At 50.1% G+C, this 16,977-nt stretch overlaps 1 protein-coding gene across 2 annotated transcripts; it reads left to right on the top strand.

The window, feature by feature from the left end:
- Positions 1-11,808: 11,808 nt before the first annotated feature.
- LOC142590049 (uncharacterized) lies at positions 11,809-14,424 on the top strand. Of its 2 annotated transcripts, XM_075701893.1 has the most exons (6): positions 11,809-11,963; positions 12,216-12,648; positions 13,378-13,538; positions 13,657-13,855; positions 13,964-14,157; positions 14,231-14,424. In XM_075701893.1, the coding sequence occupies exons 1-6, from the start codon at positions 11,916-11,918 to the stop codon at positions 14,309-14,311; spliced, it is 1,116 nt and encodes a 371-aa protein (XP_075558008.1). In that variant the 5' UTR covers positions 11,809-11,915; the 3' UTR covers positions 14,312-14,424. The 2 variants fall into 2 exon arrangements, with proteins under 2 accessions (XP_075558008.1, XP_075557999.1); XM_075701884.1 differs by having other exon boundaries at positions 11,809-12,648.
- Positions 14,425-16,977: the final 2,553 nt, after the last annotated feature.

Genomic DNA, 16,977 nt, shown 5'->3' with positions numbered 1-16,977 from the left:
GCATGAAATAGATGGTAGCTGGCCCATGCCGTCGTCCAACTCATCCACGCTGAGCACATTGTTGAAAGGAGGGACTTGTTCTCATCGAGGAATATGGGATTTATGTACAGTGTCTACATGCGAAGCTTACATTTCATCAGTCTAGCATGACTGAAACAGAATGCAAACCCAGCAGCCGCGCAACGGCTCCTTAAAGACACTGTGTCCTCCCTAGATACCTAGGTGAGAAAAAACGGCCGTTCAACCTTCGACCAATGGGAGCGTCCAAAGTCATCGTAGCCTTTGAGGGGGAGGGTTTACAGACTCACTTCCGCACAGGTTTCACTGAACACAGCGAGGTGAGAGGGTTTGCGCAGACAGGAGTCTTACCCCGAGCAGGCGCCTCTTGATCCCAGAGTTGACCCCGCAGTCAGTGGCCGGCGCGTCTGTCCATTTAGTGTGACGACTTCTGGGGCCCTTGAGACCGCACCGCAAAACATCTCCTTCCAGGAGTTTCCCCGCTCAAATCAAACCATGAATGCGACGGCGACTCCACTAACAATACTTGGTCCGCCGACCACGTCTAGACATGCCGGCGCCGACGGGCTGTTGACGAGGCGCATTGTCGTCTTTACAAAGCGAGTCGCTGCAGTGGTCTGGGAGGGTTCCAAGGTCGCTTCTCCGAATATCGCCACCACCGCAGCTGCGGCGGGGTGGGAATATTATATAGGTCGGTACCCCTGCGGGCCGATCGTAACAACAGGTCGCTGTATAGAGACGTTCGTCGCAAAGGCGTTAGACTGTATTTGAATGCAAGCGAATTGCGTCCCGTTGCGAAGACGTAGGACTAGGTCTAGTGAAAGTGGTGGACCCGATGTTTTGACTTTATTTTTCCACTGAAATTTGGCGGCAGGCCTCCAATAATACGCAGTGAATTCAGGTGTTCATTAGATAAATTAGTTCTGTATCTCGAGTTCCCGTTACTAATTATTGAGAAAGTTTGGTAGCGCCAAAAAAGTGACAAAAAGTGGGCAAATTCCTTAAGTTTGGGAACTGGTAATTTATAACAATTAGGTTTTAATTTTTTCTACTCTTCCTTCAATATGGTATTTCATCGTAGTTCAATTAGATCTAATTTAAAGGAACCCGACAGTGCTTCCACATCGCAGCTAAATTTTGGAACGTTTGTTTTTCCTCCTTCCTGGCTTATATCAAGGTCAGAGAATCGCTCGCAAAATTAAGTGTGCTGGTAGCCGAGGATTCTTGTCGCATATATGGGAAGGAAATGCCGTATTATTCTCCGCACTAATCCTCAGAAAGCAGCGAAAATGCTGGCCGTTTCGATTTTGCGCCTATTTATAAAAATGAAATTCTCGCAGAACTCATCTCCCGATGACTGTCGATGTTGACGCGATTAGCATTCAAGCAATGTAGCGACATAACGTAATGGAGAAGACACCTTTATTTACACTCTGTAGTGATCATTTTGACGTTTATCTTGGTTAGGCCAAATGCGGAATACACTGTTTCCGGCACCTGCCCACTCGCTCGCCAGGGTCGGTCATGACCATGACGGCACAACGACGACGAAGTGACAACGATGGAATGACGTCGATGGAACGAAGAAGACGGCATGACGACGACGCCTTGACAATGGGATGACGTTTCTGACATGTTGACGATGCTATAACGACGACAGCGTGACGACGCTAGCATGAGTACGACAATGGCGTGACAACGACGATGCGCAAGAATTGAATGACGAAGCTGGAATGACTACGATGGTACGACCACGACAGCATGATCATGACGGAATGACGAAGAAGGTATGACATATGAATGCAACGACGAAAGAAGTACGACGATGATCAGCATGAGGACAATCTGAGGGCGTTTCTGAAAAAATCACGATGGTACAATGACAACTTGAAGACAACAGTATGGCGACAATGGCGTGTGACGACGGCATGACGAGAGCCGGATGACGAAGCTGGATTGACGACGACGGAACGACCACAACGTCATCCCAACCGCGAGCTCATACCTTGTGGCCCGAGCTAGTAGACACCTTGTGTCTCTCGGTCGATGTACGATATATTCACGTAGTAGTATATATTCACGATTGTAGTAGGCAAAGAACATGTTCATTGTATTAAAGCTGTAGTTGTGCCCTGAAGCCTTATAATGTGCGTGTACAGCTCATGAATGAAGTGTGCCTCTCCTTGCAGCTCCACATTGAGCTTATATATTCATATACTGGCCAATTTCCATAGCCATATCGTAACTGGACCGCATATATATATATATATATATATATATATATATATATATATATATATATATATATATATATATATATATATATATATATATATATATATATATATACATATAGTGGCTCGGGCCGATCTTTGTGTGCAAGTAACTCGTCCTTTCTTTCCTAAGGTTAACGAAACGAGACGAAAATTTCCACAGCTCAGCCACTGAACTGCGCTGTAATACAGCAGGTCCTCGTACTTAGATTCCATCTCAGAAATTAACGAAACTGGCAGTAATTAAGCCCATGCAACCTGATCCCGCTAACAACTGAAATAACAGGTTCCAGGACACACAGAGGACTTGCTATTTCCACACAGAGGACTTGCTAGTGAATATAATGGAGTGCAAGAACAATGACTTCGTGAATCAACCGACTTCCACGGTTTCCAGGGCTATGAGTCTCTTTTACTTGCGGACATATTTTAATTGCGTAAGCATTTCTATGCAAACCCAACGAGAAAACCGCCCGTCCGTCCGCCCGTCATGAAAGATGATCCCTTTCAAGATAGAGCCCGCAGCAGCGAGCGACTCAACCTTCGTGCTGCCTGTCGCTTCAACGCTAAGTAAACGGCGAGAACAAAGCGCGCCAAGCTATCAGCAGTCGGCACTCTCCGTCGGCATCGCGGATAGCTTTCAAGACACGGTCCGCGCGGCCGTGCCATATGTAGCCGCCTGCGGAGTACATTTGGTCACGGTTCCTACTGGTTCGACGTGGATGGATAAGGCGCTAAAGAGCGATAAGGGCTTAAAATGATCGGAAGTCATCAGCGCAACTGGCGCCGCCACCTGCAGTACTTTGCTTACGTTATAAATCGTGCCCCTCCGTGCGCACCACTTCGTGTCGCCGCAGCGCTGTCGTTTGTACTGGACGGATCAAGGTTCATAACACTGCTAATGACACCGGGCTGCGTGGTGATGAGCAAGTGGCACAATGCTTACACATACTTAGACAACTCCCAGAGGAGTTTCTGCGTGAATTTTTTAGATACGCTGCGCGACTACCTACCTCGTTAGACGTGGTTTTTACCCACGAAAAAAAGTTTTGGTTGCTAATAACTTAAGGTACAAGCCACAAGGCGATTCTTGTTCGCGCGGTACCGTGATCGATCGCGCGCTTAGGGGGGGGGGGGTGCGTCTTCTCCTCTAGCCCGGCCGGCTGTCGCCCGAACTCCATCTTGGAGGTAATCTGCGGCGTGTGCAAAGATTGGGCGAGTCGAGAGAGAGAGTAAAACATCTTTATTAATAATATCTGAATGCGGCTGCGTGTGCGCTGTCCTTGCGCGCGCGCGCGCCTGCTGCTGCTGCTCATACCGTGTCGGGGGGTGGTTCATAGTGGTTATATAGATGACAGCGCGAGTAAGAGAGAAAAGGCGACGGGAGAAACTCGTTTTCACGCCACCAAGTCGAATGTGCACAATGCCCTCTGGAGCTCCCTGGCCGTCGCCACATTAGCCGCTTGACAGCTGTAATTATTCATGACTCCCCTCAGAAGCATTGCAGAAACTGCAGCGCTTCCGTTTTTACTAACTTGCGAGCCATAGAGGATGCAGATAGAACTGTAGAGAAGAAGGAGAGGGAGAAGAGGCAGTAAGAGAGGGGGAGGTGACGTGAGAAGGCAAGGAAACCCCACTACTATACGACAGCGGTTGCGGGAAAACAGGATAAGCTTAAGTTAAAGATACGGTACAGTACGTTGCTGCTATTTCTGAAAAATAAACGCCATGAAAATATGTCAAGTGGGCAACTTACGCAGGGCGTGCAGAAGCAGAGCCGCATTGATTAAAGCGCACCGCAGGGTGCAGGAGACACAGCGGAAGCGGTCGATCGTCAAATCAACGCTTGTGTGGCCGCCGCGTTAGCTTTGCGGCTATGGCATTGCTAGAGGTCGTGGATTTGATCCCAATCGCGGCAGCTGCATTTGGACGGGGGTGAAATAGAAAACGCACTACCACTTAGATTTTGGGACACATTAAAGAACATCACGGTGTCAAAATTAACCCGGAGTCCGCCACTACGGCTTGCCGCATAATGTGAGTGTTTTGGAACATACAGCCCCACAATCCAATTCAAGTTCAATACTTCTGCCACAGTGCGATGTGCCATGTGAGGAAATGACAGCGCTCAGCCCTCTCAGAAGTTATAAAATATGGCGCACAACAACGCCTCAAGCAAACACCTCTCTCTGTGTGTTCTGTGTACTACGCAGACAAACAGCAATGGTGCACGCAAGCTAACGTTTAACATCAACTCAACACTCTTGTGTTAGCCCAAATGTTGAAGAAATTAAGCTTTAGCCGTTAACATCACCGCTAATTATCGTCAATCAAAGCATCCAGCACGGAAAACTTCGCTTACATCGATTCCCACAGTGCGTGGCACCTGCCTACTTTTCATTTAAATATACTATTTAAGAACTTGATAATTTATTAAAACTAATTATCTAACTAGGTGGAACTAAAAAAAAATTAGTATCTCCAAGCGACGTCAAACAACACTACCTTGGTTCTGTCCAGCTACGTGGCATTCGCATATCTTTAAACTCTGGCTTAAGTTAGCTGGGACATCCTATATATAGCACCGATGTTATACCGTAACTGGCCTGTACTAGCTCGTCTTATCCTTATCACATTTGCCTTTGTAGATGATGTTCATCTTGCTTTCACGCCATCTAACCGGAATTTTATTCATTATAATCACTTGCTCAATGGCATTAGTCAGCGCTGCATTGCTCATTGGACCGATGTTCTTGATTAGCTGTCTTGAGATTTCATCGGGTCCTGCGGTGGTGTTATTAGGGACATTTTCTTGTACTTTTTTTTCCAATAAAAGTTTTATAAGGTAAATTTTGATGTCTCAGGCTTTCTCTGTTGGTGATGGATCTGTTTGGGTCTGAACTAGGCTTTCTTTTGTGCCGAAGTTAGCCCTAACCGTGTCTGTGATGTACCGCAGCGCATTGTCTCCTTCGAAGATGTTACCGTCTTGATCCCTTATAGCCGTCTGCAAATTTTTAGATGGAGCTCCGAGTGCTCTTGCATAGTTCCAAAATCTTTTTGGTGCGGCTTTGTCTCTTTTGCAAATGTTATGCACCCAACATTCACTTAATTGTGTATTTAATATTGTCTTGCACGAGCTCACTCGCCACCCTTTTTCTTTTCTCGCTATTTTTTCCATCTAAGGAGCACCTCTTCTTCGTGTAATCCCAACTTTTTGGCTCCTCGATGATCCTTAGACGCCTGCTTATGCTATTCTACAGCTTGCTTTTGGTTTGTTCTACTGCTTACGCGGTTTCCTCTTTCCAATCCAACATTTTTCCCCTCTCTCTGTCTTATCTCCTTGTGCATAACGTCTACCAGTTCCTTATATATCCAGACTGCTGTAGGAAACGCCTCCATTTTCTCTGTGTTCTTGCAATCTCTCTTATTTGATTTTGATTCATTTTTATAAAATTATGATGCTATTGGTTCGTGTTTTGCGTTAGTATCTCTTCCAAATTTTAAGGCTAGACGTTTATGATCTTTTCCGTGCTCATCTATCATAATTTGGTCCAGTCGTTCGTAAACCGTTTCTGAGGATAAGACGTAATCGATACATGACTGCCTTTTCCCGCACTGCCACGTTACCTGTCGATGACAATTATTCTCCCGGTTAACCGCTGTAAAGTTCTGTTCAGCGCACAGATCCAGCACTAGAGAACCGTTGTAATCAGTATATCCGCCTAAATCATCCATGTGCGCGTTAATATATTTCCAATTAATATCACCTGACCTGATTTCTTAAACTCATTAATATCGCTTCTGAGGCAATCAATCAATTCCTTTATCTTTGCTATCACTATCTGTCCATAGGTAAGCTACTCCCATGGAGCCACGTCTTTTCGCCTTGCCACGTGCCGCTAATCCATGTCTCGTTCACCCTTAGCCACTTCAGACCTCGCCTAATTAGCATGCCTACGCTTCCGCCTTTCCTTGACCCAGTCATTCTGTTGCACTCCTCTTATACAAAATTGTCAATAACGGGCGGCTGCTCTAAATATCGTAGATGCGTTTCGGTCAAGGCGTACACGCTAATTGCTTCGTCATCCAGCTGCGTTTGCATTTCCAGCCATTTTTCCTGCTTGCGACCACCCTGCATGCTTATGTGACAAATTTTACCTTCTCTATTCTATCCTTTGTGCGTCTTTTCCTAACTCCTTGGTCCAATTCTGCCCTTTAATTGGTAAGTCGCTACATACAATACTTAATCATCATTCCTGATTGCGCCCGCCTAAAAAAGCTACAGCCCACGCCGCGAATCGAAGTCCCAACCGGTGCTGCTACACTTTCGCTAAAATGTATACCGTCACGCACAAAAGCACCTTCTCGGCCTACTCATGTGCACAGTGCGCTGACCTCTTTGGCTATTTACTTCGCGATCCCTGCCCCTCGTCCTTGCAGTACGTCACGTACTCTGCCCATTATCGCCACTAGGTGCCTCTTCTCCATTGTGCATCGGCAACTCCGTCACCTGCGACTCGACACCCGACCCCACCTTCGTCAGGAACGTCGAGGACGTGGGCTGGGAGAACACCGCTATGGAGTTCGGCAGCGCCACCACATTCTCGAGACCAACTTCAAGGTGTTTCGGAGTAGAGTAGGGTCAGGGAATTCACGTTCATCGATTGGGACCATTTTCGCAAGATTCGCGAAAATGGTCCATTCGGACCAATTCTTGCGAATGGTCCAAATGGACCATTCGCAAGATTCGCGATTCGCAACCGCCACCTACGAAGAATGGTGCGAAGGCGTCCGCAACGACGCTTCCGCGGCCACCAAGAAAGTAATGCTCGTCTTCTTAGCGGCTCGAGTCCATATGCTCTCACACATCATTAGATTCACTGGTTTCCCGCTCACGTAGGGTCGGTCGGGGATGCTCCCCCGAACCTCAATGAGTTCACGAGGCTGCGCGCGACCTCACCGACCGCGCTTCCTCTGTAAGGAGCGTCAACTCCCCTCCTCCCTACGGCCACAGCGACGCTCCCGCTACTCACAACAAAGTTATGAAATTCTTCTACATGTCTAGAAGGGTCTTTCCACCCCCTCACCCCAAGTAGAATAGGGCGCAAGCGGTTTCGCTTGGACTTCTACAGACCAGCATATATCCGTGTCTGTCCGTTCTACATGAGGCTTATCCCGACGTATATCGCGACGACGCCTGCCCGTCCTGCGGGCAGACCTCCACTCTAACACACATGCTCTAGGAGTGCGGGTCTACATACCTCAAGTTCATCAAGGAGGAGTAGGACTCGCTTCTGCGTAGCCACGCTCTAGACAAGCAAATTCTGGCTGTCCGACGAGCCCGCGATCGGGCCAGTGGGCTAGACCTGCCGGTCCCAACGTTGGACTACCGGGTGGCATTTTTACAATTGCTAGTAGGTACAGCGGGACGTGGCGCTTTTGACGGCGCTCGACGTTTCTGTGCAGGCTCGAGTAAGAGCGGGTGCGAGAGAGAAAATCTGGGGGCCTTTGCTCCTTGAATATGTGACTGCCTAGGCACTATGTATACGGTGAAGTTTCTTTGCGTGTGTAGCGTGCGTTTGTCCCTAGACGTACCGGCATGGTGGAGGGGGTCGCTGACCGCCGCTGACTGCCCGCGCGGTGAGGCAGTGGGCACGGACGCCCAATTTGGTGATCACTGTCTCTGAAGGGGCAAGGTTCTGACTGGTGTTGTATAAGTCGCCGGTCACTTTGTTAGTCGCGACGATAGATTGCATTTTCTACAAGCACTGCTCCAGGAGGGCACATGTAACCGGCAAACTGAGGCCTCAGGAGAGCACCTGAGGTTATATTAAAGCAGGCGGCGCAGGATCTCCGGGTCGCCCAAGTGGTAGCGGGGGGATCAAAGCTGGAAGCAGGGCGGCCCGTGGGTTGGGGCCGCGGAGGCCGAAGTGTGCGAGCGGGTGTTCGCATAAAAAATTGGCTGTCCGCGATAACGGACAGCCAATCTTATACACCATGACACGCGCAGGCCTCTGCGAGCCCCAACCCACGGACCAGTGCAGCTTCTAGCTTTGATGTCCCCGTTGCCGCTTTTGTGTCTTGGAGGCGCCGCCAATAATGCGAAATAGTGGCACGTTGTTTTAATTAGCAAACAACACGATTGAATAAATATAGTTGCGTCGAGCCGCCAACTTGCGATGCTAGGTTCAACACTAGAGAGCTTTAGAATAGGGGCCCCAAACGTTTTGGGGCCCCAAAGAAATAGCGTCGAAGCCACTGCGCATGCGCGAGACGCAAACTGCGTTTGGGTTTTGCGTTGGGAACGCTATTTCACCGATTTAGCGGGAGCCCAAATAGCGGCCCCAAAGGCTTTGCGTCAGCAGACATGGCGGCACCCATCGAAGCGACGGCTCTAACCTAGCACCAAACTGGATTCGATTCGTGGTAACGCGTGAAGTTCGCAAGCTAGGAGAAGCGACTGCGGTTATCACTTTCTCTCAACTAGCGTGCGTTATGAAGATTGATTCATTAGACGCCGCTGATTCCGAATTCGATTGTGGATTTTATGGCTCGTAGGCCTAACACGGCTAAGCTTGGCTTGTGAAGGCACGTAAAGTTGGTTTGCTCAAAACTAAGCGAAACTAATTGTTTGCTGCTTACAGAATAACCTCTAAATTGTAATTAAACGCGAATACACACAAGTCACAATTACTATTCCTATAATAAAATGGTATAGTTTATTTAATTATTCGTAATAGCTTTTCTTTGACGCCGTAGTGGTGCTGTCAGCGCAACACGCTATCCGCAAACGCAAAACCCTATTCTAAATCTCTTCACTCCTGCGTGCCCCGACGATAACACCCGCAAAGCTCTTTGGGGCCCCTATTCTAAAACTCGCTACTACCGCGCCCCGCGACTTCTGCCGGCGCGCCTAGGGAGAAGCGCATACAACACGCGCTAAGAAACTCGTCTGCAGTGCCTAGGCAGAGTCGTATATTCAAGGAGCAAAAGTCCCCACATTTCCTCTCTCGCAACCGCTCTTACTCGCGCACGCGCGCAAACGTCCGTCGTCTCCGCAAGTGCCACGCCCCGGAAATACGCACAGCCGGGTGCGCGACGGTATGGTGGACCATAGCGACGGGTTCGCGTCCTCGCCGGACCTGCAATAAAGTTTCTTCACTTACACACTCATTCTCCATTGTGTCCCACATGCGTTCCTTGGCTTTCGTCACGGAGGAAGGAAACTCAGGAGAGGCCCTGACGTCACTCTTTGTGAAGCTAAAGTGAAGCCTGAAGTTGGCGTTGCTCATGGCGTTGCTCCGCCTATCGGGCCAGCTCTCCTCTCTTGTTTACCTTTCTCGCGAAACCACGCCGCGCTGCGCGCAACCGGGATGCTCGGACGCGCGCGCTCCGCAGCAATACTAAGCAATCGTTAGCACGTTAGCATGGTTCCGCCAAAGAGGGCAAAATTTCTCGCGGATATTCCTTCGTCTGTTGCTATTGCCGTGGCGCGGTACATTGCGTACAGCGTTGCAAGCGCGTTCATTTCACGAACTTTAGTTCCTCCTGTCTCACCTGGCCACAGCAACATCCGGTAGAGCCCAGTCCAGATAACGCAGCGCAAGAAAACACGGAGACCAACGCGAACCTGCCCGCACGACGCCTTTGCCGCGGTACGAAACCTACGGAGCAACACGTGTGAGCGCACAGGACAATAACAAAGCCGCCATTGTGGCCCGAAAGGCGTGGCCACTACAGCAAAAAAAATAAAAAACAGCAAACGAAAGGAGAACCTACTGCGTCATTTCCTCCACACTTTTCTCTAGCTCGCGGAGAGGGTAGGGCCTCTCCTCAGTTTCCTTCTTCCATGTCTTTCGTTATCACTTCCTTAGCCGGTTTTCCGGGAAGCGCGCTAATCTGCACTCGCTCGCCTGCTCCTACCCTCTCTACTGGTTCTGCTTTTCGCATGTGTGAATCGCCAAGAAAAATCACCCGACACTTTTCCTCCTCCTCGTCGCCGAAAGCTGCACCTGGGGCCGCGATGCCCCCCCCCCCTTGCCCCCCCCTTGCCCCCCCCCCCCGTCTCATCCTAACCCTTCGCTCCACGGCCGGCACATCATTGGTAGCCCCTTAGAAACCATGACTGACGTTTATGCCAATGCTTTCCGGCGTGGTGGTTTCGGCTTGCTTACCTGCTCTCACTTCGTTGCCAGCCCCGTTCGCCGTGCTCGCATCGAAGCGCTCTCCATTGCTTTGCGGAATGCCGCCCCTCAGTTTCAGTTCTACGTTATCACAAACATCTTTCAACAGATTCATCTGCAACATGTTCATTTTTTACGCACAGTGATCATCGAATAGGCCATGGATATGCACAAAGCAGCACAGCTGCCCACAAGGCGACAACAACCCATGCGAGCCGCGCCAACCCCGTGAACCTCCGTCCAAGCGACAAGATTCCACCGTGTGTTATTGTCTGTGTTTATTACGTCTGACGGTCTGTCTCGCCTCAGCACTGTTGCCGCGCATCCGAACTGGTTCGCCGTCACTCCGGTGGTCCCCTCATACTGAAGACAAGAATATCAAGCTTGTTCCCACAGGTCCGGCGAACAAGATAAATGTCCACCGCTTCAGCGGTGCTTGTCCAGCTATAGCTATAGCTAGAGAGGCGGGCACACCGTGCGTGCTACATTTACATGCAGGGACACAGGATCCAGAGATCTAGCGCAACTGGGCGAGCATCAACACCTACGCGCGAAGCTATTTCAGGACTTTGTCCACGCCGCTTGATTCCCAGAGCATAGGTATATTTTCCATTCTGGCCCTTCGTTTTCTAAATAAACAAGAACTAAGGTATTTTAAATATATTTTCAGCTAGCACATACAATTTATGAGAATGGGAACTACAGCAGTACGATGCCGTCACCCGAACTCCTTTGCTCCATTTAAAAGTTTCGGGCACGCAGATCGGCCTAAAATTATAAGGTCGTTCGTAACCATGAACGAAATTCTTCCTCTAGTTTCACAGTCGCACATGTTTGCGTGTTCTTCAATGTTTGAGTGATCTTCTAGAACACTTTTTCCCAACTGTCGTCGTTTTCTGTAAAAACACCTCCGGACAAAAATTGCAGGCGTTTAGCTACAGATACACGTCAATAATTTGAATCCAGCCATTAGATGTTAGCAACCTCACGCAGACTTCTGCTTTGCGCTGTTTAGATAGATAGATAGATAGATAGATAGATAGATAGATAGATAGATAGATAGATAGATAGATAGATAGATAGATAGATAGATAGATAGATAGATAGATAGATAGATAGATAGATAGATAGATTATTTATTAAAGGTGAATAGGACTGGCCTGAGACCCAAGTAGGAAACAGAGTTATTTGGGAGGGGAAAGGGGCTAATAGGTGCGTCAGGGTTTTTCTCAGGTTCCTTTTGTGACGCCGGATGAATGTTGTTTATTCATCTCGGATATTCTCCGATTCCTCGCGGTCCCATCGGAGCGCTGTGACGAGGACAAAGTGCACGCACTGCTCGAGGCGCGTTCAGGCACGCGAGGGCGAGCATAGCACAGCTCGCGCATTAGCCAGAGTTCCAGAAAACGTTCGCAGGGCCGCCATCGTGTGCCCGCAAGCCATGGCTGAGGATAAGAGCCCGGACCAGCAACGCCGCCAGTCATCGTCGGTGGGTTCGCTGCCCGTTGGGCGCGCTAACGACCAGGGACGCCGGCAGCCACACGTCGAGGACGCTCGCAGTAAGGCGGCCTCTAGCTACGCGCTGCCCTGCCCGCCGGACTCGAGGCGCCGGCTGTCCCGGGACGTGATCTCCAAATCACTCGGGGCGCACGACTATCGCTACGTGCAGCATGCCTCACCGACGGTTGCTTCTGTTGCCACGGGACGCGCAAGCTACGCGGCTCTAGGTCACTACCCGCAGGTTGCCAGGGAGTACGTGGCCGGCCCGCAGAATGCCAGGGGCTATGGGCCACGCGAGTACCAGGCGGGAGGCTACTATGTGCCCGAGCACCCATACGTCCCCGGCGTGGTTGCTTATCCGGCCATGGGCTCGTATGACTGGAAAGCGAGTCCAGGAACTCAGCGCGGCCCGGAGTTGGCCACCCCGCAGGACAGCAAGGCTCGCCAGCCCGTGGTGACGCACGTGGGCATGATGCACCAGGCCGGGGACGTGGCCGGACCGGCCGCTACGCTGCCCGCCAAGCAGCAGGCCTCACCCGGCCAGAATGGCTCACCCGGCCAGAATGGCTCACCCGGCCAGAATGGCTCACCCGGAGAGGCCGCTGCCGAGTCCGACTGGTCCCCCACGAAGGAGCTCATGAAGGAGGACTCGCGCTCCGCCGTTTACTATGCTGGTACGCTGCCCGTACGTGTGTTTGTTAGACGACTTAAACATTCCTCCGTTATTTTTCCTTGATGTAATTTATTCAGCAGGCTTTCGCACCTCGGCAAGGACCTGTCGGTGTCCGTCGGAGGTTAAAACTACTAGGGAGAGGAAGCATCCCATTAAAAAAAAATGCGGGGAAGGAGGTATGATTTAGAAGCAATGGAAAAACGGCCCAGTTATTCGCAGTTATCGAAAATGTGGTCACATATAATTGCTCAATCAACTGCGTTGATTGGTACCGCGACTTGCAGGTTTAGCTATGGGCAGTTTGTCTCTTGTTTATTACTTTGTTCGAAATGCTAAATGTGAACCTATAAACAAGAGTGCTGCGGCTGAGTCAACGACTGGAATTCGTAATTCATACGTTTCAGCGCTTGCTAGTGGCCTGCACGTCTTTCAGGCCCTTTGATCCGGCGTCGTCGTGCGCGTTCGTGTTACCTTGGATCGATAAATAAGGATAATACTAAGGAGCCTTCGCGAATTATTATTACCCTGGGTCATAGCATTTGCAGTACCCGAATTTGTGCATGTGTTCTTGTCGGTGTTCGCACGAAGATAGGCGCATCACATGGGCTGGAAGGCGCTATAAGTCTCGAACCAGCCGCCTTCCCTGACGATGACAAGATACGCACAGAGGGTGGGTATAGTCGCAGGTTATATGGGCTCAAATACTTACTTGATGCACTGTAACGTTCAGGCGCTGCCTCGGAGGGCTCGAGCGAGCACCATGACAAACCTGATGAAAGCAGCTTGAGCTCGATTTCATCGATGAGCACCAGTGGATCAAGCGAGAGCACGGCTGAGTCGGAGCCACCACAGCAACCGGTGCCATCTCAGCACTCTGTGCCAATCGATCAGGTATGACACACGAGTAATGCCAGAGCTGCGAACTAGGAGCAATGGCCGCGGGAATTTCGCCAATCAAATCGGCTCTACAACTGATGCGTCTTAGCACAACCGCGCGAACTCCCTGCAGGCTCCACCGCCACCTCAGGTTATCCACCAGATGCAGAAAATGCAGGAAATGCAACAAATGCAGCAGATGCAGCACATGCGAGAACAGATGCAGCCGCAGCAATTCCACCAGCCGCAGCCGGCACGTCAGCAAGACGACCCGCAGAAGCCTGCCCCACAGCACGCTCCGCGCATCAAGGATATCCGAGTCGATACAGCAGGTGAGTGCTCCGACAGAGCAGTCTTGTACGGTGCTCGAACTGCCAGGAATACTTTAGACTCGCTGCACGCGATCCAATGGGATCCGTCAAAGGCATGTCGCGTCGCAGGGCGCGTGGCCTCTGTGCTGCCGGTGCCTCCGGTGGGACCTCCGCCTGGCTACTTCGCTCGGCCGTCTCGTGAGCCGAGCTCCTCCCGCACCAAAGACACAGACAGCCGCAGCCAGTTCTCCGTGGCCAGCCTGGCCGCTCCGCTACTGCCAGCATCGGCCGCTTCACTGGCCAACCGCAGCGCCATGGAGCAGGCGAGTCTACATTATAAGCACACACGCACCGTCCGCCTGTCCGCTTCGCTAAGCGCAGGCACTGTTTGCGCAGGCCTGCATTCTGGTAAACGTGGTACTGCTCAGTGTCCTGACTGGCATCGTGGCAGCTTTCCTGGTGCGCCAGCTCACCTGAATGCCTCGACAGGCAGCCATCCCACCTCGCCGCCAGACGGAGCACCCTTCGCTTACTTTCTGCTCGTCTCTCCTCGTGGGATGAATAAAACTTTTCTTTTCCCGGCTTGTCTACATGCGAGTCACATTTAACGCTCTTTTTTGGCAGGATGCCTGTCAAAAAGTGGCGCTATCATTCCTCAGTGCAAGCAGATAAACTGTCGCCGGCTTCGACGCTGCAATAGTGAGTGCGTGACATGTATGTACACCCCATAGAGTTTCATATATTAATGGTACACCCTTATATTAATGGTACACCCTTGCAAGGAGCGAACATCGACCGCATGGCGTGTCAGCAGCTTTGTAGCGGCGAGCGGCGGCCGGATCGGCAACAGTATGCGCGGGTGCACAAGACGACGTCAAGCAGGACTGATGGTTGCGCGAGTTAATATGTATTCATGGCGAAATTTGTAGCGCGCACAATAGACAAGGACGCAGTGTTCACCTTCTCTGCGTCCTTGTCTATTGTGCGCGCTATAAATTTCGCCATGAACGATGTCCACTTCGGATGTATTCTGCTGCGCTGTTCGCTTCAGGAGTGCCCCTCGCAGCTACAAGGCCGCTGACATGCCGTGCGGTCGACGCTCGCGTGTTCTGGTTAAAAAATTGCAAAGGGTGAACACGCTATAATACGCGCCAGCAGCGGTCATTGCCGCCTGTACTTCCCTGCGGCAATGTGCACATACCAACCATTCCCACCACACCAGTTCCGCTTTCTGAATTTTCGCTTTCACCAACTTTATAGTGAAGCTTTTTTCGCCTTATCCTTCCAGGTTTGGCGTGGTGGGAGCTGACCACTGGGTCGGTCAACATCTCGGCAGTTATATTTGTGGTATACACGAAGGTTATGTGCGCCGAAATGACTTATCGGGGAATGGGCTTGTATAACCGTTGTGTGCTGACCGACAAAATAGGTAGTGCAAATGAGCACACCCCTGTTCTGCTCTGCGTAACGTAAAATAAAAATTGCGACCTGAACATATAATGTCGGCTCACGGGTATCTTTAAAGCACACCAACCGGTTAATGAAACAGCGCCAATCTTGCAGAATGGGTACCTGCCATTGTGACACAAGAGGTACAGAATCTCTAAATGTTGCTTGATGCGCATCATACTTTTCTTAGTATACATCTGTCATCACTATTCTTCCGTCGACAAGTACCAAACGTCGCTTTCGTCCTCGTTACATCGCTGCGTGGACACCTGACACTGTGCAGCCTCCTAATTTGATGTTTGCATTTCGGCATAGCTGTGAGCGGTGTAGTGCATAAACATAAAAATTGCATGAGTGTTAAGTTGTCATTTTCAGGGTGGATAAACATAAACATATATATTGCACGAGTTTACACGTCGCAGAGGATAAAAATAAGCACAATTGTACGCATCGACGTTAGCTGTAAAGCACTTAAATGGACGTGCACTGGAAGTTGACGCCTATATGACTTGCAGTGGTTGGCGGACGCTTTCGTAGAAACACCCGGTAAAGTCAGATAAACGCGATTCCAGGACGTTGGGCTCTCCATCAAGACTCTGCAGAGCAACGAGAACAACCAGCACTTATGTGCACACCTTTGTCCTCGCACAAGCACACCACCATGTGAGGTGGCTAGGCAGATGACACAAAATTTCAGGTCGGAGTTCGCAAGACCAGTTCATTACAATCATCAGTAGATCGACCAAAAAGCTATGCGCATTTCATAACCGACGCCGGAACACAAGTGCTTGTACGAAAGATAATGCTTTGTGTTTGGTAGGAAACGAACGGGTGGCGTTGATGGAGCGACTTTCACACACCATGCTGCCATAACGAAAAAGTCAAAATGAAAATAAAAATAAAAAAACGCCGTAACTTATGATAGTAGTATCAGCAAACGTTTGACCAACTTGACGCGATTCGCGAAAATAACATGCCAGAAATCTGAATAGGGAGGGTGGGTTTGTTGCACTTGGCGACACTACGCAGTCTTCTTGGCTGCCAATCATTGTTTTGAGCTCTACAGTGCTTCCTTGCGGTCAAAAAGTCAAGTAAGCTCCCGAGGACGGCCTAAACCAGTTCTTCGGCCCATGCACACTCTGAATCGAATTCTGGAGTTTTAGGTGCCATAACCAAGGTTTGACTATGAAGCACGCCTTAGTGGGGGACTCCGTATTAATTTTGACCACTAGGTAATCTTTAACGTGCCCCCAAAGCACGGGACATGGGCGTTTTTTGCATCTCGCCCCCATCGAAATGCGGCCGTCGCGGCCGGGATTTGTTCCCGCGAACTCGTGCTTAACAGAGCAACACCATAGCCGCTAAGCCACCGCGTCGGATTGCAACTGTGGCGGGCTTTATTCCAAAATAACTCGTAATCTACCTGCCCTTGGGCAAGATGTTGTGAAATTACAACACTGTCTAAGAAACCTTAGTTTCTTTATATGTAAAAAGATTGTACTTGGTCAAAAAAAAAAAACGAAAATTACTTTGTTACGCACCATTGGCTCGTCCGTGGATCCGCCATTCGGTGCGGCAGATGATGATGAAACATAGAATCGGAGGAAATGACAAATACTGACCCTTGCGTATGCCTTTTTGTCTATAACGACTCCTGCAGTCCCTTTCAGTTCAGCAGAACTGGTATAGTGCTC

Source organism: Dermacentor variabilis, chromosome 1 (assembly GCF_050947875.1).
Source record: "Dermacentor variabilis isolate Ectoservices chromosome 1, ASM5094787v1, whole genome shotgun sequence".
Lineage (NCBI taxonomy): Eukaryota > Metazoa > Arthropoda > Arachnida > Ixodida > Ixodidae > Dermacentor > Dermacentor variabilis.
This window is presented reverse-complemented; position numbering and strand designations above follow the sequence as displayed.